The sequence below is a fragment of the Corvus moneduloides genome, chromosome 1 (assembly GCF_009650955.1).
Source record: "Corvus moneduloides isolate bCorMon1 chromosome 1, bCorMon1.pri, whole genome shotgun sequence".
Lineage (NCBI taxonomy): Eukaryota > Metazoa > Chordata > Aves > Passeriformes > Corvidae > Corvus > Corvus moneduloides.
The window spans coordinates 121293274-121314434 of record NC_045476.1 but is presented as its reverse complement, the minus strand read 5'-3'; the positions used below and the strand labels follow the sequence as shown (position 1 = coordinate 121314434).

Genomic DNA, 21161 nt, shown 5'->3' with positions numbered 1-21161 from the left:
CATTTTCAGTGACTAATGCTTCTCATTGGTTTTTTCCTTCTTCATTTGTAGGTAACCCATAAATTGTCAATTGCTTTGCTCTATTATATACATCAACTATTTTCTGAAATTCAGGTAGCAACTCTGTCACTGGTCCCATGGACTATGATTGTGATGAGAGAAAAAAGATAAACGACCATCCAAAGTCCACAGAATTCTGTTTAACCACTGTTCTTAGAAGTTCAAGAGAATAAAAATTTTTCCTATCACAAACTATGATTTGAAGCACCAATCATCTGCACAGACGTAAAATAAGTAATGAGAAAAATGAAATGTTATTCACTTCTCCTCTTGAAGTAAACTGTAATTAAAAATAGTTTATTTATACCTTTTGAGTCCCACGTGCTCCTCCAATAGAAAATCTATAGTTAAAGTATATGCTCCATTGATTCTAATTAATTTCTTTAGATGATACAATTCCCCAAGGAATAATGTGTTTATAGGCGTACTGAACACCTTCCTTCTAGTATACTAAAATTAATGTTATTCCTGGGAACTTTTACACTCACTTGATGCAATAAAACAGATGTTACAATAAAGCATTGCAACATTTTTATTTCGAGCCTCAGCCTCCAATGAAAATTACAATCTCGCCAGAGAGAACAAATTCATACCTGGTAAGCTACAGATAATAACAATTCCTTATTTAACATGAGGCTAGAGAAAAAAAAAAAATCTCCTGTACTTAATCTTTCTAAGTATAACTGGAAAAAAAAAAGGAAAATAAAGGAAGAAGCAAAGAAAGACATATTTATTTTGTGGATATCATAGAATATGCTGAATTGTAAAGGACCCACCAGGATCATCGAGTCCAGCTCCTGGCCCTGCACAGGATACCCCTAAGAATTGCATCATGCCTGACAGCATTGTCCAAATGCTTCTTGAACTCAGAAAGGCTCACGGGGGTGACCCTGTTTTCCACGTTTTCTTATTTTCTCGCTTTGTTACCACTTTTCAGGAACTTGTACAGGACATATGCATCATTAAAGCATGTATTTCCAATCAAGAATGCTGAAAGATGCTTCCTGTCTTGCTTTGTTGGCCTGTTTGTGTAGTAGCTAAAAATCCCATCCAGCAAAAAGATACATGAAAAAGATGGAAACATTCATTCTATTAGAAGAGCCCTTTCTTGGTTTAATGTTTTTTACTTGTTTCCAGTCTCAGACATCACAAATATCCAACTCCTGCAGAAAATCTATCTTTTAAATTGCAGGCATACCTTTCACTGTCCTATTTATGTTACATATCCCATTTCTTGGGTAAATGGCAAAATATCAGATACAAATATGTTTAGAGACTTACAGTGGGACTTAATCATGTCACGCATATAAATGGGGCAAAGTGACGCAATAAAAGCAATGCCTTTGATTATTTAAACTCAGTGGTTTCTCACTGTCTGACCTCATCATAGATACAGAATTATGCTTCTGGTGAGAGCAAGTATTTGGTCATGTCATACTATTATGACAAAACAGGAAGCAATTATTCATCTGATTCAGATGTTCTGATTCAGAACAGCTCAGGATCCATTCAGGCAGGATCAAGTTTATCAAGATCATACTGTTGCAAAAAGTAGCAGCTGAAAGGAAAGCCCTTATTAGAGTAACCCAGCAATTACAGCAGTCACAGTGTCAGTGTGTCAAACCTGTACCTTTCATCTTCTAACCTAACCACCAATCTGAAAGTTGAGCTATATGACTCCTGTTGAAGCTATGGCACTATACAGAAAGACATATCTGATCCCTGTGGGATCAGAAAGAGCCTGATTTCACACCCAAGAGTGTACAAACAAGGTGAAGGATTGGTAAGAGTACTTTAATCTCTAAAGCAATAGATCAGGCTGTCCACTTACCAGTTGAATACATTTAAGCCAAAGCTGTCACCCAAAAATAGGCTTAAATATATAATTTTTTAATACACATGAATTTATTTATTTATATATTTATCTTTTAACTCATTTAGAGCACTAATGTACAATAGCCAGTAACTCTTCTTCCCAAACCCAAAAGTAAGCAACAATTTTTTATCTGCTTATCAATTTAGCGTGTAGCTGAGGGACATTTCTGTTTATTTCACTCACTTTGAAAGGCCTACAGTGGAGCAAGGCATTTAGAATCCCCTCATTTACCTGTTCTATTTAAACCTTTAGTGGAGGTACAGTATATTCACCCCTGTATTGACTAAAATATGAACACACAGCCAACACAGATCTGGTCATTAAATCCAGTCAGGAAAAACTACCCTTACTGAAAGGAATTTTCAGGGAGAGATATGAAGATTGCAGAGGGGAAAAAAAAAAAAAAGCTAATACTTGTTACACTAATGAGTTAGCACTAGAAAAAAAACCTGAGAAAATAAATTAGAAAAATATGTAAACGAGGATGAAATTCTACTTGAGGCAAAATTGAATTTGCTGGACATGCAGAAGTGATTCGACGCACAGCTTGAGACTTATATTTTGAGATTTAAATAAGAACTTGATCTAATCACTCTTTTGTATCCTCTAAATTTCCAGCAGGTGTCCAAATTACTTCCATCCTCTCATGAGCTATAAGGTATGCAGCCCTAGGGCAGAAGCATTGCTATCCAGTAACTGCATCAAGTGACTCACAACATGAATGTTATCTCGCTCATCAGGTAATGGACTAGCTTCAGGAAGTTGTCTGACCTTCCTCTCAAAAGTCAACATGGTTTCCTCAGCCTAAAATCTTTAACAATCTACAGTGTTTACTGCCCTTGTAAAATTTTTTATGCCCCGAAGTTCAAAAGCTATTCTTGACTAAAATGTAAAAGGAAGAAAAATCTTTGATTGGTCACAGGAAGCACAGTTTTTATAACGGAGACTGGCCCAGAAGCTTCTAAAACAATTACAAAAACTGTTCAGGGAAAAGCATTTCATGTCAACCACAGAAACTTTTCAATATAGATTGATATATATATAGATAGATATGTTCAGTTTATTTTACAGAAAGCTCAATAAAGTATCAATAAGCAACGTAAGCCTTTCAAGGGTATCTGTTATGCAGCAATAATCCATGCTGAGTGCCATAGATGGCTGACAATGCAAGGCAGGGAATTAGCCCAACACAATTTACACCCTATTGTGAACTTCTGCTTAATTTAACAGCAAGAACTCAGCTTCCCCCGTGTATTTCTATAATCATTTAACAATAGAAGCTTAATTCCAGAGATTTTCCTTCAAAATAAACCTGATCAAATCCTTACTGTGACAACAGATGATGATAGAGCAGATGCAACATTGGACCTGAAAGTTCAGTAACTGTCAGTCAAGACCTGCAGGATGGCTACTATGAGGTACCACAGGAACAGACTATTGGAAAATAATTGATTCAACAGTTATGCAAAATTAGGAAGAAAAAAAAGTAAAAAAACCAAACTACACTAAGGAGAGGGAACAAAACCACTGCTCTTAATATACTTCTAGAAGAGACTTGATCTCTTTTGAGGACAGGTCATATTTCAGAAGAACTCTGTTTAATCACTGCATTTAAAAAATACCAATACAGCAGTAATGGAGGCTATTACTCTGCAATTAGTAACAAAAAAAGAAAGGTATGTGTTGTATTTCATACAGGTGTTTATCAGTAGAACAGATGTTGTCCTATCAGTTCACCTGAACTATAGAATCCACCTTTTCAGGTGCAATAGAGATGCAACACTTCTGCAGCAAAGAACACTGGCTTGATTGACAGGCAAGACAGTCACCATGATATTTGTACATTTGTGTTTAGTCACCTTTATATAGCAGATATAAGTTAGGTTTTATTAAATAAACTCACTGAGCCAAACTTTCAGAATTGATTTTAAATGAGATTGTTCTAACTGTAAAACTGGACAACATCCTATTAAAACAGAATATGAGGTGATATTACATAGCTGATCTGGTACAGTTGTGAATAGTTGTTTTTATTAAATTATACAAGAAGAAAGAGAAAATTGGCATAACCATGTGTATTTGTGAATGCCATCAGGTGTGTCCTATCACCCCATCCTTGGCCATCAAGAATGTAAAATGTCTGCAAAACAATGGGGTCCGTAACTGCGGAATCTGACATGCACAATGAGACCCCGGTTTCTGGCCTTAGGGTGGCATCTGTTCATTATGCCATGGTCTTGTTTTAAAACTGAGTTAAACACAGTTAAGCACTCTTTATCATTCTCACATGATTCTCATTATAAACTGTCAACTTTGAATAGACCAGCTACCAATTATTTTCCCATAAAAGCAGGAAAAATCTAGAGGGACGCATTATACTTAAAATCTAAAATTATTTAATGAAAATTTTTTATCTTCTGTAGATACAAATATTTCAAAAATTCTCATGCTGCCTATGGAAAGAAGAGAAAGAGTGTTCAACTAAAAGGATTATAGTATTCTTCCCCATTACACTTTTTTTGTGAATTCAGCATATGAAAGGTGGAGGGTCATAGCCTTTGAATTCATCCTAATAGAGATGAGACATACAATATAGGGAAAAAAAGTTTTAAATACACTCCTCTGCTATAATATTTTTATCTGTTTCATGTGAAACCTTGAGATTTAACTGTTGCCCATGTAGTGGAGAAGCAAATGTCTATTTATTACATTTGTGAACATGTATGTGAACATAGCCATAATCAATGAAATGAAAAATGAACTCCCCTCATTTGCCAGGTGCTGTATCTGCTTTGTATCACTGTCTTGTTGAGTGAAATAAGTTAAAATGAGAGTCAGAAAGTTATGACTTTCCCAGCTGCAATGTATCAACATTTTACTTACTTGTTCACGTAGGGACAGGAAGAGGTGAACTGCAGGCCAGACTAAGATTTAGATCTAAACCTTGAATTCCACTGTGTACCTAAGCCAGATGCAGCCAGTTCATCCTCCTGGCATGGCAATCAGTAATAGCCAAATCCCAATGAACCCCAAATAACAAATGAGAGTTATAATGCATAGTAAAATCTCTAGTAGCTGGAGGCTACATTTGGTTTCTCACACTGAAAAGGATCAGAAGGCTTTATAAGAAGGACTATCTAATGTTGATTTCTCTAGATGCTATCAAATCAATTTTCAGCTGAGATCAGCCCATTTGCAAACTCGAGGTGGAAAATGAAAAGATTGGGAATTGAAAAGGAATGGGCAGTGCTTGTCCTCACTACACCACCACAGTTTGCTGATGTAGGGTGCTTTTTCCTGTCATTTGGAAAGCATTACCAAGGAGTCAATGCCACCTGTCAGAACTCACCTGCCTAATGATGGCTCCCACAGGAGCTGACATTGGCTGTAATCAGTGTAACAGCTGAAGAGATGTGAGGAATTCCAAGAAAAGGAAACATGCCCATGTTTGCACTCCCATCTTGGCTGATCAAATAGAGAAGCCTCTGGCTGAAGCCTTGAAATATTCCATTCTTTGTGCCTCTCTGCTATGATGTCTATAAAATTTTTTCTCCGAACTTATGGAAATTTTGTCTATGACATTTTTTTAGTGCATATTTGAAATATGCAGTGTATTTTCAGTATAAAATGATTTAATTTTTTTCTCAACTACTTGCTATTATACCCTAAAATATTACTATTTACAGCCCATGCATACAGTACCAATATAAAAAACACAACCACTTTTCTATTTTTTACCATTTTAAGTGTTCTTTCCATCACTGTCAACTCAGAAAGGTGGAATTTTATTTCCCTCTTGTCCCACAGTCTTCTTCAAAAATACTTTTTTTTTTGTCTCTGTGGTCCTCTTCCAGCATCTTTTGCATCATCTTTCCACCACTACTAAATGTACTACCACCATTCAGAGAACTTATTGCTTCATGCTGTCCAAATAATTACCACCTTCTTATCAATACACATAATCTTTGATATTTTGATTTTAATTAATGTATCTTATCTTTCTAATGATTTTCCAGACAAACCTACTTTCACTATTACTGCATTAAAGGAAACCTGACACATTATGTGCAGTCAACAAGTCTTTTCTAATTACTTTTTCTTTTATCTTTTTTACATACTGCAACATTGAGATGTTTGGATAACACTACAGGAGTTACAGCATCTTCCACACGTATGCAGATACATTTGTTTCCTCATTCTACTCCTAATGGCTCTGTCTGTGCTTCTGTTGTCTTCTCCATATCAAGAATATTTTTATGAAGGAATCCTAAGGGTTGATTCCTTGACTCTAGTTTGACAACTGCCTTCCCCCTTTACTTAATTAACTAAAATCCACATATATATGTATAAAATTCTAAGTGAAAATAACCTTCAATTACCCTGCTAGTGCTCATTAAAAAACCTGGGGGTATTTGTTAAGTGAAATTAAATATGCACACTTTTTTTAAAGCATAATAGGATTAAGACAACTTTCAAGTTCATGATGTGCTTGCAGAAAGAAGTTAAAACTAGCTGTTCAACTTCTTAGACAAAAATGTATTTTATTAAAAAAAAATCAAGATGACAAGAGTATTCAAGATGGTAATTTAATTTTTTAAATTATAAATGATGTGTTGATATAACAAGTAAAAAGTCCTTTTCCTTCCCTGCATACCACGTTAATATTTGTTGCACATGAAGACGGAAATTAACCTTACATCCTTGTAGCCTTTTCTGACTTTACTCAAAAATATTATTTAACTATTTAACTTAAATTAGGTGACAGTTCCTAACTTCTTCTATGACAAAAAACTGCAGCCCTCTTTACATAAAATAATCCCAAAAGGGAATCTGGTTTTGAATTTAATGTTCCCTAAAACTTCAGATATCCACAGATCAGTATACCTTTTTCTTCTCCAGTGTTTGACAGGCAGGGAGACCTTAGCAGTCTCACTGCCCATCAAATCAGCCTCTCTTTCCAGTTTGACCTTTTGGCTGAGTTTCTTGAAGTGCTCCATAGCAATCCCTTTGGAATATGATGTTTGGTTTTGATGGGAGATGAATGCATCATAATTGCAGGCTGTCCTAACAGACAGCATGGCCAAAAAGCCATTCAAGCCAAGAAAGATATTTTTGCTTTCCATGGAATTCCAATGAAGAATAAAATGCCTTGTTGACCCTATGTGCCAAGGGTTCCGAAACAACAGAGATCCCTGAATGATACGTTAGACTGATGGGACAATATAACTGTTGTTTATATTTTTGTTACAGTAATAAAAGCAAAGAGACAAGTTCAGGGTAAATCATAACAGTGAAAATGGAGCTAGTTAACTGCTTTTTGTTCACTAGGCAGTATCTTCTTCCCTCTTTTGAGACAGGAGCATATCTTTGCACTGTCTGCATCTGATGTTATATAAACTATTCTGAAAATGCCCAAATGCAAGGGTTAACTCCATTTTTTGCAGCTTCATTTATACTTACCCATATAGTTGTCCTTATTGTTACTATTAGTAGCATTATATTATTGTCATTGTCATTAATTTATTACATTTGTGGATCTTCTCATCAAGAAAACAGAAAACAAAATAAAAGTATCTTCCTCCTTTGTGAGTTACACTCAGCACAATTCCACATAAGTAAAGTTGGACCAGAGATAGGGAACTGAGAAATACATTGACTAACTGAAGATGTGGTGTAAGGGAGATGAAAGCACTTTTCTTTCTCGAATCTGTCCTCTTGAAGGCAAGTTTACAGCTCAGTCCTATACATATCTACACCTCAATCCTGCTACAAGGAAGTAGGTTTTTTCCTTCTTATGAATAAGGTTCCTCTGTTTCCCCTTATCAAATGTTTCTTAAAAGGAAATCATCATAATGTAATAGTTGTCATACACACAACACATACATACTTAATTAACTTTACAGTGTACTGAGCTTTACTCTGATAATTTTAATTCTTACTTTGTTTACATAGTTTTCTAAAAGACACCTTGATCCTTTTGAGGAGGTGTGGCTGCTGTCCATTCTTACTATGGTCTCTAGAAATTAGAAGGTTTGTGTCTTTAAAAATAATTGTGGGAAGAACAGATTTTTCAAGAGGAAAAGATCTATCCCTTCTAGACCCCATCACCTGATACAGAGATGTGGAGAATAGCAGCAATTGTGCTCATAATACATTTTACAAGAAAGCATCCCTATTCAAGGAATCCTACTTTCTTTTTGAAAGATACTCCAGTTTCTTCCAGTAACGTGAGACTGCCAGTGGATGAACTGGAAGACCATCAGATTCTGTTTATTCAAAATTCTGCTATTGGCCTGCTCCATAATGTTGTGCAAATATTAATTTTTATGCCTTCATTTGTCAATAGGCAAAAAAACCCCCAAAAAAACCCAAAAGACCACACATTTTTAGAATTTTGGAACATTGACGTATTCAGGCTAATTGTGTAAAAGATAATAACATTCTCCTTTTAGAGTAAAATTGGTAAGACACAATCTGAAGTATATACCTGCATCAAATAGGTTAATTTGAAAAAATTAGGTGTGTTCTTACTTTGATGAAACACCCCAATTTCCTTTGAGATGAGAAAGTAGAAACACCAAGGTACTCTCTAAAGAAAATCTACTGAGAATTTCTCAGTTAGAATAATGAACAGCTACCACACAATTAAAGATAGTTAAAATGAGAATTAGAATTATAAATAAAAAAAACCCCAAATGTTCTTTTTCTTACCTGCTGGTTTACGGGAAAATTCCTGTTGATTTTTTTAATCTATAAAAATGAATAAAGAAATAGATTAATACTCAGTCACTAGAAGAAAAAACAAAACCAAAAAAACCAACTGGATTTTAGACAGATATATCAGACTGTCCCTTTCAAATGATGTTTGCAAAAAAGACAATAAAATTTCCTGCAGTAAAGGGACTGAAACCTTTGACAAGCTCTTTTGAATAATGGTTTATTTCTGTGGTCACTTTGTGGTTCATTCTGCTGTTCAGAATACAGGAGAGGTGAATACATGCAACATTATTTCTAAATTCTAAAACACTATGTCTTTTATTTTTTTTTATTCTTAGAAGCTATAAAATAAACTAGAATATTTAACTCTACATAAAATTACATCAGAGCAACTAACTGCCAACCACCACTATCATCAAACTTTAAGCAAGTTCCTTTCCTTAAGAAAATTTGGGCTGGAACAGATTTGGAAACATCCCTTACTCTACCCGTTTATCCTAGGCACAAAACCAAGTATGCAAAATCACTTCTGATAATTCTTCAAGTAATTTTTTCTTAAAACATTCGATGATATCCCTAGGTGATAGTGAGACAACTAATTCATGAGGAGTTCATGTTTAGCCCTGCAGTTCATGGACTCCATCTAAACAAACACTGCCAGCTTTCTGACACAGAAGTGTCCAATACAAAAATAATTATGTGTAGAGCATACCCATTCCTCCCATTACTAGAACAAAAATGTTGTTTTTTAAGCGTAAGCTCTGAAAGCTTTTGACAACCTAGAAAATCTAAACGGTTCATACTTAATACCTAGAATAAACATTTAAGTTAATACCTAGAATAAACATTTAAATTAAAGACATTGTCAACTAGGTATCTATATAGAATGTATCTGAATGATCTGGAAACCACAGTATAACATTAAACTGCTTCAACCAACCTTCATGAAGAAAAGAAGAATCACCACTGAAGTTCACTCACTCCAGTGTTCACAATGTTGTCCCTAAACAACTGCATGCAGAGGTGCGAGTGGCAAAAACTGTGCTTTGCTGACTTTAAAACCGGGCTGCAGCAGCAAGCTCTTTGCATTCCTCATGCAAATACTGAGCAAGTCTGTCACTGACATCCCACAGTTTTGCTATCAAAGGATAATTCCCACTGTCAAGAACATGCTGCAAGCAATTTCAGTTGGTTTTCAAATTTATCCTGCATCAAAATTGTCAGAGGAGCATTTCTATCCTTCCTTCTTGCATGTGCACTAGCCTCAGCTTCCTCCTTTCTTCAATGCTAGGTAAGGAGGAGCATTAGAGGAGCTAGGAGATTCAATGGACAAAGAAATAGTACAAAATTAATCCATACATGATAACAACTACCTTAAATGTTATTTTAAAGAAAAAGGAAATAAACCCCACATTTTTTGACAGAAAAAAATATTCAAAGACTTCTGGTATTTATCCCTAAACCAAACATTAATTACTCCAGCATGATAAATCCCTGCTTGTGTTAGTAGAAACTAATAAATCCTTGTCAAAACCATGTATTTTCATCTAATTTAAGCAAATAGCCTGAAAATTTTAAATTATGAAAGAACAATGTTAAGAAAAAGAGATTTTATTTTATAAACAAAATACTGAAAATACCTATTTAGCGGCAAGTCACAGTTTCAGATTAAATAATTTAGGGCTGGTTTTTTACTTCAAACACAGAGATTGCATTTTTTTAACAGATATAGAGTGCATTAGTGTACTTTGAATGTTCCTGTAAAATGTAAATACATACTTGAAAAATCATTGTCTCATTAAAAAATTTCCAGCTCATTTTTGTAAAGTAGGATCTAAGCACCTACATTACATGGTTGTTTTAACCACTGTTATTTTGATAATTAAAACAAATATGTTTATCTTTCAGGTCATATGGCGATTTCTTGAAATGCATTATTTTAAATTCTTTTACAGTTTGAAAATTGCATTATAGTTGTTCAAGTCCACCTGAAAATAAAAATTGTTAAGTATGATTAGTTTTAGGAACAGCTAAATGTTCATCATTCACATGCATAAATTTGGACATTACAGAAAAATAAGGTTCTACAATTGAGTGGTACTCATATGTTCTTCCCAGCGTGTTACAATGTACATTGAGTAAAATTTAATTTACAGATCTATAATATTTGGCAAGTAAAACCTAAAAGTAAACATTTTCCATACATGAAAAGAAGAAAAAAAATCTTGTTACTTTACAGCTTATCTGAAAGACAACTGTTGCTTCAGTCTTCCATAATTTTACTGAACTCATTGTAATATTATGAGTTATTAAGCACAATCACAGCACACAACACCATGTAACTGATGCAATTAAATGGAATTTGTTTTCATCAGAGGACAACAGTACAATACACTGCAAATATACATGAATGTAATATTTTTAAGTAAAACACAGCAGCGGATACTTACAGTAAAAAAAAAAAAGAGGCATTCTGAGAATATTCTTTACAAAGATGTGTTTATACAGAGCAATTAAAAATCAGGAATGGCACAAAAGGAGACACAAGAAGAAGCTAGAAAACAAACTTCTCTGAAGGCAATGTCAGCTGATTTGAAGCTAGCAAGAACTACCTGCTTCTACTTCAAGCACAAAAAACAGGTGCTGAGGGATGATATTCTATTCTGGTTCAATTTCTGTGAACGCAAATTAGGAAAAAAAAATCTAAGAACACCATAGAAAAAGTAATTTGGGGTCTCATGATCAGCTCAAGGTAGAAGGAGGAAGAAGGAGTCAAAAGGAAGGTCTCTGCAGTATCTTGCATCTGACAAGCAGATAGGCAAGTGGTGATGATACGAGACCAATAATGGGATTACAGAATCATAGAATGGTTTAGATTGGAAGGAACATTACAGATCATCTAGTTCCAACCCCCTTACCATGGTCAGGGACACCTTTCACTAGAGCAGGTTGTTCATAGTTCCATCCAGAGCTCTGGCTTTGAACAATTTCAGGGAAGGGAAGAGTATATTTTTGTGAAAACTTTCAAGGATGATTTCGAAGCAGAACTGCTTGTTAATGGTATAAATACACTTGACTAGATATGTTCCAAAAGTTCATCTGGCAGTATGTTTGGCCATCACAGACATGACGAATACTGGGCAGGGAGATGATATGAAGTGGAACATGATGAAGAATGGCCAAATTCAGTCATTTTTGTGCACGAGATATTGCAATCACACATTGATATTTTCACAATGATGGCTGTGCCTGCTCTGCAGAGGAAACAAAAAGAAAATGGAACAGAGCACTTCTCAGCATGTACACAAATTAGCAGACTTTGGCTTCAGGTGTGCAAATGATTGCAAATGTTTGGGGCTTTTGAAATTTTATTACTTAAAAGTCTTCATGCCAGAGAAGCAGTAATGCAAAAGAATACTGCTCTATGCTATTATCTTCTTGCATGAATTGTAGCCTATCATTGTTGCTCTCAGCTGAAATACAGCTGATTAAGCTCATAAAAGCTGGGTTTTAAACTTTCACATTCAGTTAAAGCTGAACTGAATTGTTGACTCCTCTGAGAGATGCTATTTCAGACCTTCTTTGAGCAAATAGCACATCAATAACTATTTTCAGATTCCATATGAAGATTTTAAAGTGTAATTTGAAAACTATTATTTATTAGGGGTATGTTTGACCTTTCTTACTTATTTATATTAATGAAATTTGCTATTTATTCCAATTTAGTCACTGCATCCCCATGAGATGATGAGGAAATGTAACTTTCAGCGAGCACTAAGGACTCTTTAAGAGTAGTAAGATCAAGAGATTCCAGGTTTCTCCAATCCTTAAAAATTTAAATAGAAGCAATCAGATGCTTGAAAAATCTATGTATACCACACCTGCTTTGATCCTATTTAATGACAAACTGTATTGTAAATTAGACTCAGAGTTCTAAAGGCATAATAGGAAAGATGATTAATATACAGTGTAAGACTCAGGTAACACAACTGGTCCTCTGCAAGAAAAAATAATATAGTAGTGTTAGGACAGAGATCCTGACAGACACCATTCTCTTGGAGTACTTAGGGGAACAGCCAAGACAGAAGGCCAACATATGAAACAAGTGGGCACCAGTTCCTGCTCAGTATTTTGCTGACTTAGGCAGTAAATAAGATTCTCCCACACTTTCACATATGACTTGATCTCTTATTTTCTTGCAGTCTGTAGATATCATGTAACTTTGCAGGTCACAGTAACTTTCCAGTTAAAAAAGAACCCTTTATTTTTTTAATTTATGCTAGCCATATATATGGATTTCCCTAAACCATTTAGACTCTGTAACCTCCTCCATCAATTGTTTGCATTACACAACTGCTGATTTACATTCATTAACAGGTAATTAAAATATAATAGATAGAGAAAAATGTAAATTCATTAGCTAGTTCTTCATCTCATGCATTGAGATGAAGACAAGCAACAATACAGTTTGTGCCATTGGGATGTTAAGTGATTCCAAACAGGAAGCAAGATCATTACAATTTGGAAGAAAACATGAGTCCATGCCGTGATAATCTTATGCTAATGAATGAGTAAGAAAGAGTACATAAAACTTTAAATTAGTAGTTGGCTAGTCTTACTTTCTGTCCTTGCTAGGCTTTTTTTTCTCAGTGGGATAGGTAAGTTGTGGTAAGATTGTGAAACTTTGTTATCCAAATGTATATGTTCATTGAAAGAATCAGAGAAGATTTGAAAGAAGCACGCAAAAGCCCATACAAAATACATAATATATTGGTGAATGCATTCAGATAGATGTATAATTGCCTATAGACTGAATATAGCAATTCTTGATGCTGGTTTTACAAGCTGCAGTAGATTTTAGAGTTCACACTAAAAATCCATATAAGCTAAGTTATGCTTAATGATCAGTCAATATGTTCTGGAAAATATCGGAGCATAGAAGTATTTAATGCAACATTCACATCTGCTTCTTGACCTACCAGTGATGGCATCATTCTCTGTTGTGTGTTGATCACATTTTACCAGCTGAATGGTTCAAAGGATAAAAGATTGGGATTACTTCCATAATTTCTAGCATTTTCATGTCCTAGTTGGATTTTTCTCAAGACTAGACACACTGGATTGCAAATACACTCAGCCTGAAGGAACTCAGCATCAACTTCCTTGAAGGAAGAAAGGGGAAAATCTCCAGAATATATGAACAGTTACATAGAGGAGAGGCTTGATTTAACACTGAATAATGCATAAGCACAGGCATGACCTCTGCTTTCGAGTCTGTTCCTATAGATACCTGCAGGCTGAGTCATCCTCACTATGGTTCCTAGATGAGAACAAAAGTGAGAACCAAGACGGTATGTTTCAGCTTATATAATCAAGGTTATAAAATCTCTCTTGGGAGCCAAAAAATTACAAAAAAGAGATCAAATATTTGTCAATTTTATAGACAATGAGGGCACAATAGACATAATCCAGGAAGTCCCTAATCAGCTGTCTGAAGAAGTCCTAAAGTAGCAGATGGCTGGAAAGAGAAAGGGAAATATAATTATTCTTTTGTTATCACCAGACACAGGAGTAGATGGATCTTTATTCTGGTACCGTATAACAGTGCTCACGGATCATCTTCATCCATATGGAAACTAAAAGGTTTCGTTTTAATCCTACATAGAAGGAGAGGAAGAGAGGCCTGGGATAGTCTTGAGGTCTCATCTGGAAAGCAGAACTCTACAAGCTTCCTTTTAAATTCTACTGACTGCCTTTGTATTAGCCAGTTGCACAAAATATGCAGAGGGCTTCCATGTCTTCATGAGTTCCAATAGATGCCGGTATTTGATAAATATTTTTGGGGCAACAAAATATGGCTAGTAAAACTCAGGAATGCACCCCCCAAAACAGAAGATGTATAGTAATCCTTCCTAAGAGAGGTGTTGAGCTTTTGAAAGAAAATATTTGTATATTGAGAGTTATTATTAATTTAGGACATGTAAAAGCACTATCAAAGCACAAATGGCCATCTGAAATGGGATCAAAAACCTGCGTACTATCAAGCCTTTCCTTTCTCACTCAAAGGGATTCAGTGATACACTGAACACTCCAAGCACAGCAGTAATGGATGAATATCAGAAAGAAATACCAGATTTGCACCTATTACAGGAAAGTATAGTGGGATCTTAAGGACAAAACAAATCTACTCTTCAAACATCTGTGATGTTCCAATAATAGGAATGCAATTAATTTTACTCAAATTAAAAAAAAGTTAAAAAGCGTTGTGGGGTTTTTTTTTGTTTAACAGATGAATGGCTTCACTTAATGCTGCAATATTTAACAGCCATTCCTAAAACTAGATGTTGCCTTAATGACAATATTGCTATTGTGCCTCTTTAAAGAAGATACATGTGTTACAAACACAGTTTTATAACAGTGAATCTCCATAAATAAAATACCAACAGCAACATGCGTATTATTAGAGACGCGGAAAACAAATTAAATCCAGTGCCTGAAGAAGCTATTATGGTCTCATCTGAAAGAAACATATGTCTCTATACTGAAGATGTATTAGAAGGACTGTGAACAATAAGAATTGAAAAGATGGGAAAAAAAGCCTGACCCAGGAGGAGAGCAGAAGGGATCATTGCTTCAGATAATGAAATGCAACTGGATAATTGTGGCTTATATCATAATAGCAGTTGCTCACTGGAGTATGATTACTGCAGTATCAATCACACTAAGAGTAAAAAAAGCTGGTGTTACTTATTACTGCAGAGTAAGGAAGCCATGTCATTTTTCCAGCAGAAACCAGACTATTGAATTGTTAAAAATTGATCTATATGTCTCTCCTGGTTTAAAATACCAGACTTCATTACTTCTCAATTTTTCAAGGCAATTAAATGATATAGATAAGTCCAACTTCAATTTTACTTTCCACTTACAATTTCATTACAACATAACACTTAGACAATATAATATCTAGTATATAATATTTACTTTCAGAATTTTTTGCAGAATGACAAAGGAACAGGGGGAAAGCTTTAATTTAATGGTAGCTGTAGTTTGTCTTATCCTAGTATTTCTGAATGCAAGTTGTAAGCACTGATATGAATTTGTTCATTCTATGATAATACAAAAGAACAGAAACATATGGCTGAAAAACAACTCAATAGATTAAAGCTGTTTCTCGAACCCATTTGTACAGTCCTGCCATGATGAGTCTCTCAGTGCCTCATAAGTCAATCTATTAGCAACTACAGCTCTACCTAGCACTGGAAGTTTTCCTTGTATTGAACCAGACTCTTTCCAGTTGCAGTTTAATCCCGTTGTTTCTCATGTAATCCATCACAGAACCAAAGAAGAAACTGCTTGTCCTTTGTGTAGTTTTTCTTAAGTTGAAACGTTATTCTTTTCTTCAGGCAAAGCCAGTTCCATTTCAGTTCCATTTCAAGTTCATGCTATTGTCAAAGAAGCCAGAGCCTACTGCATATGCTACTTCTGCATATGAGCACTGTAGGACACACATTTTTTCTGAATGACCAGGAGGACTGACTAGCACATTACAACAGCTCTGACCCCCACAGCCTTCCTTCAAGAGTCTCACAGCCACTTTTTATCTGCTTAGACTGACACTGAAATCAGTCACACCTGCATGAATGAGCAGTCCCAGCTAACTGTCATTTGACTAGATGGCTTAGGCAATATCCCTCAGATTTAAGCTCCTGGGAGACAGAAGACTCCCCACAATATTAGGTCCAGATGCTAGACCGAAGTTTTCATCACACACAGGAGTGAGACACTCATGACAAACCAATACATCTCTTCCTCATGGGAAGAATGATCCTTAATCTCACAGCTTTTCCAGCCTGCCAGGCTTTCATTTTATTTTCAATCCACTCTGTCATTGAAGCTTGAAACTTCAGCTCCTGTGATTATAATGCATCACTGCCTGAGAAGGGATCATTTCCCTCTGAAGAAGACCTGTGAGTTGAAATATCTTGTTAGCTAGGTTTTCCTCATTCACAGTAGGTGCTATTGTAGATCTTCCTGGCTTGTTACCAATCATCTTCTCCACACCCCCATTCCAGATTTCACTCTCTCTGACGGCTTTCTCATGTAATTTCTCTACCCACTTATGAGATTTCACCAGCATATAAGTTACAGCTGAGGTACCTTCTCCCCTCAGCCTTCTTTGGGAAGGGAACTGCAAACCATAACTTCTACAAATTCAGTTTAAGATTTGGATTTAGACACCTATAGTTTTGGTTCCCATCTAAAGTTTCTGCTTGAACTGTTAGCAAGTATTGGAAGAGAAATACCTCACAACACAACTTATATTTTCGTCATAGGTTTGCTCTGTATACAATATGTTTGCTCAAGCTCATTACTCTCCTTGTATTCCTTCCCAATAAGAGTCTTATCCACAGCTTTTGACCCACTTCTTTACTGAGTCAAATAGCTCCTTGCCTTTTAGGTCCCTCTTTCCAACCTGGTCTTTTCATTCTGACTAGACTGAAATAGAATAAAGCAGTCTGTTGAAGACTGCAACTAAACCTGTTTTGTTCCTCTGGCCTCAGTCTACAGTCTACTGACCTTGCCCATGAAGAGCTCACAGTTTGCCATGCTTGCATTGGTTCAGGACGCCTCAGTTTGGTACATTTTTAGTTCACACTCAAGCATTTCATATGGCAAAAGGGGTAGTAAAATAACAAAAGAAATGAGGAATTTTATACAGTCACATCATATACAATTATATATAACATGAGACAATTAACCCTCTTGACAGAACCTAATAGAAATGTACCCAGTGATTTTTTAAATACATTTAATACTTACACCACAGTATACCAGTTTAAATGAATTCCTGCTGGCAACATTCATTAAATTGGCCAGTTGCCAGTGGCATAGACAAATACCTTTACCTGAGGCAACAAACTAAAGAGGCTTTTTGTAGTCTTTACAGGTATTATATCTTCCACCACTCCATAATCAACCCATTCATTACTTTAGTTTGAGTGGATTAAAAATAAAATTATAGAAGCACCTTGTCTTTGTTGTATTGTGTCACATTTCACTTCTTCTGTCTAAAAGAATTACACAATTCTATACTCTTGAAGCTCTCAGAAATAACAGCAATATTTACAAGGCAATTTGGCTGACAGCACCAGATAAACTGCTTGTAAGCTAAAAGAATCTCTTGTTATTACATTACTTAGATAATTTGCTTGACATAATATGAAATAGCTGTTGAGAATTAGGTTTACATGATAATAAACTTGGTATTAACACAACTGGTAAATTTTATATTACAAAAGAAAAAGAAATTTCATATGTCACTGTAAGATAGGTACAAACCGCTGAGTTTTTTAGTACGTGCTTCTGCTGGAAGCTCCCCATTCATCTGTATAACCCATCATTTTAAATTTCACTTGAAACACTCCAAAATTACTTTGTAGTGATTGTATATTTAAAAGTCATGTCCTCATATTTTATAAAATACACCGTGCCCCTCCTCCTTACACATAACAGGCTTCACTCGACTCTGTATTCAGATTAATCACAGACTCACTCTAGCACTGTATTCAGTTATACCCTGAGCTGAGTTTTAATGAGAAACTCTTTTGCAGTAAAGCTTCCACGTTGCCATAAATAGAAAAGATCAGACTCTCCTTAACATTCTTTCTCATAACAAGCTGCTGAGCCATTAGCTTAAAAAATCTTGAATTTCCTTCCCTTCTAAGGAATACACTTCTCTGTATTGATCTCCAATTTTACCTCATAACTGAGAATTCATTGTAAAATAGCATGCAAAAATCTCTGCAAATGTGTGTTTTCTCTAGTCTCTTCTGGCATTTCTGAAAAGGAATGCTCAAATACTGATCAATATGGTCAAATACAAGTGTAAAGAGCTGTGTATCAGTGGGACCATGGATGAAAGGTAGGTCAAGGGGTAGAAGATGTCAAGGGAGAAAAAAGAGTAGGGTAAAATTTTTTGCACAAATGAATTAATTTTCAAGCTCAGACTCTTATTTTTCCTTCTTCTTCTTCTTTGAGAAGTGTGTTAAAGGACCATTTAATTTTAACAATATTGTTAAACTGACACTAATAATAGATGGCATATTTTTTTTGCTTTGGGTATGATCTTTTAATCCTTAAATAGGAAGAGGTATAATAGTTAAGATCAATGAGATTTTCTCCAACCTCTCATAAACTGCCAATTTATTGCCATTAAGAATGGCTAAGACAGGCACTGAGGATGTTACAAGCAAATTTATAGATGACTTTTTCTTTAGTGTGCATTTTGGACAGATTTCAGAACAACAACTCCCTGCCGAATTGCATTTCAGCAGTAAGGGAGATTGTTTAGTCAAAAGTATATATTTTTTTGCTCTATCAGTATTTCTTGTAGTTCAAACGTGATTTAGAGAGGGTCCATAGAAGAGCCAGAAAGACAGTCAAAGGACTGGGAAGCCTGCCATACAAGGAAGGGCTAAAAGAACTAGGATTGTTCAGCCTTGAAAAAAGAAGGGTTAGGGTAGACCTTATTACTTGTTCCAGTATTTAAAAGGTGACTAAAAAGAAGATGGAGACTCCCTTTTTACAAGGAGTCACAGGGAAAAGACAGGGATAATGAATACAAGATATTCCTGTGGAGATTCTAATCAAACACAAGAGGAAAAGTTTTGACAAGAACAACCAGTCATTGGAAAAACCTCCCCACAGGGAAGCGGTGGATTCCCCCAACTTTGGATACTTTTGAGATTCACCTGAATGTGGTTCTGGGCATCTTGTCTAGACTGTGTCTTTGCCAAGAAAGACGGGATCAGATGATCCTCAAGCTCCCCTTCCAACCTGGGGTTCTAAGATTCTATAATATCATATAAATACAAATATAAATACAAATAATATTGTCCCACATTTTCAAGATAGAAACGTGTCAATTTCTCTAAGTTTCAACATTAAAAACAATATCGAAGGAAGAACCATCCCTATGACATTTAAATTACTGGAATCAATTTAAAAAATATTCTTTTTTTTTTCCATAGTGTCTTTTCTCATTACTTTAGTGAAGTTCTAGTTATCTATTATGGACATTATCTTTCCTGAAAGAAAAAGGCATGCACACACTTGCTGAGAAAATTACTCCAGCACTGTAGTTAAAAGGAAAATCAGGAAAACAAATTATTCAACAAAGGTATAATGATGAAGACAATGGCATAAGTAGAAGAACACAAAAGCTGTAATTTACAAGTGAAATGCTTATGTCAAGCTGTAAGAGAAACAGATGCTGCATAGTAATTAAAATTGTATGTGGTCACATTATTATATATTGCCACAATGAGAGAATTAACTGCATAAACTTGACATTATTATAAAAACACTTAAAATAGTAATATATATAAAAATGGTGTATTATTATAAGAAATTAGAACTGAACAAAGCAACTAAATATCTGAATAATATCATGCCTATTCTTAAAGCATAGACTGCTGTGAGAGCATAGGCTCAAAGCCCACGGAGAAGAAAGTCCTGAAGATGAATGAAGGCAGCAATGCCATCAAATATAGAATTACTCTTTCACTGTGAGTACTAACAGTTCTTAGCAGTAATTAGGTGGATGTTCACACACACATTACAACTTGCAAAAGATTTAGTTCCAAGCTGGTCACAACTGAAAAAAAACCAGTAATGAAATAAAGTTCTACAAAGACAGTTTTTACCCTGAAACCATAGGCACTGGTTGTTCTGTGGCACACAAAACTTATAACTTCTACTTCAGTGCTATTTATTTCATCTAGAAACTTCCTGTACTTAGCAAAAGCATTTGGAACAGAAGCTCAATCTCTTGTAGGTTTTAAGTAATGTAATAAGGACGTATTTGGAATGCACATTTCTAAAATGCTTCTCATTAATTTACACCTAATATCCTCTCTGGTTTCTAAGATGATCTGACTTTATTCAAGATTGTGTCACATTTATCAGTGGTGACAATCACCTCTTTATAATTGACCTTTTGAGTAAATTCTCATCAAAAAGAGCATTCAATGCCTTTTCTTTCTTGTCACTGTCTGCCAATAATTTTCTTTTCAATATGGAGTCAACCAACCCTTTTCTTGTCCTCTCCGTTATCAATGGTATGCCTCAAAACTATTTTCACTCTTATCACTTGCCAGCTGAGATCTCATCTTGTCCTACCACATTTCTAGTTCTACGTAGACAAGGGATATTTCCCAAGCCCACTCCTAGTTACAAATTCTACTGTGCTACTTATTTCCTCTTTTTTGGGATACAGAAAAGTTCTTCATTTAGCCATGCCCCTTCTTTAAGTTCCTTTTCTTACCAGTGGACTAGTAGAGCACGCATCTTACACAAAATATGGCTATCTATTGATTTTTGATTATAAAAGTATTCATATATAAAAATGTAAAAGAAGTTATTTAGCACTGGTAACACTGTATTAGTAGACTCGCGCTCTAAAGGAAATTCTACTGAAATAACAGGAATAAACACAGTGATAGAGACA

The 21161-nt window shown here is 35.2% G+C and overlaps 1 protein-coding gene across 4 annotated transcripts in view; it reads right to left on the bottom strand.

Moving 5' to 3' along the window:
- Positions 1-21161, bottom strand: part of SNTG1 (syntrophin gamma 1) — a 335889-nt gene that overhangs the window by 63474 nt on the left and 251254 nt on the right. For all 4 annotated transcript variants that reach the window (XM_032125031.1, XM_032125012.1, XM_032125003.1 and 1 more), the window contains exon 12: positions 8648-8686. In XM_032125031.1, coding sequence (XP_031980922.1) covers positions 8648-8686 — 39 coding nt within the window. The remainder of the gene's footprint in view (positions 1-8647; positions 8687-21161) is intronic.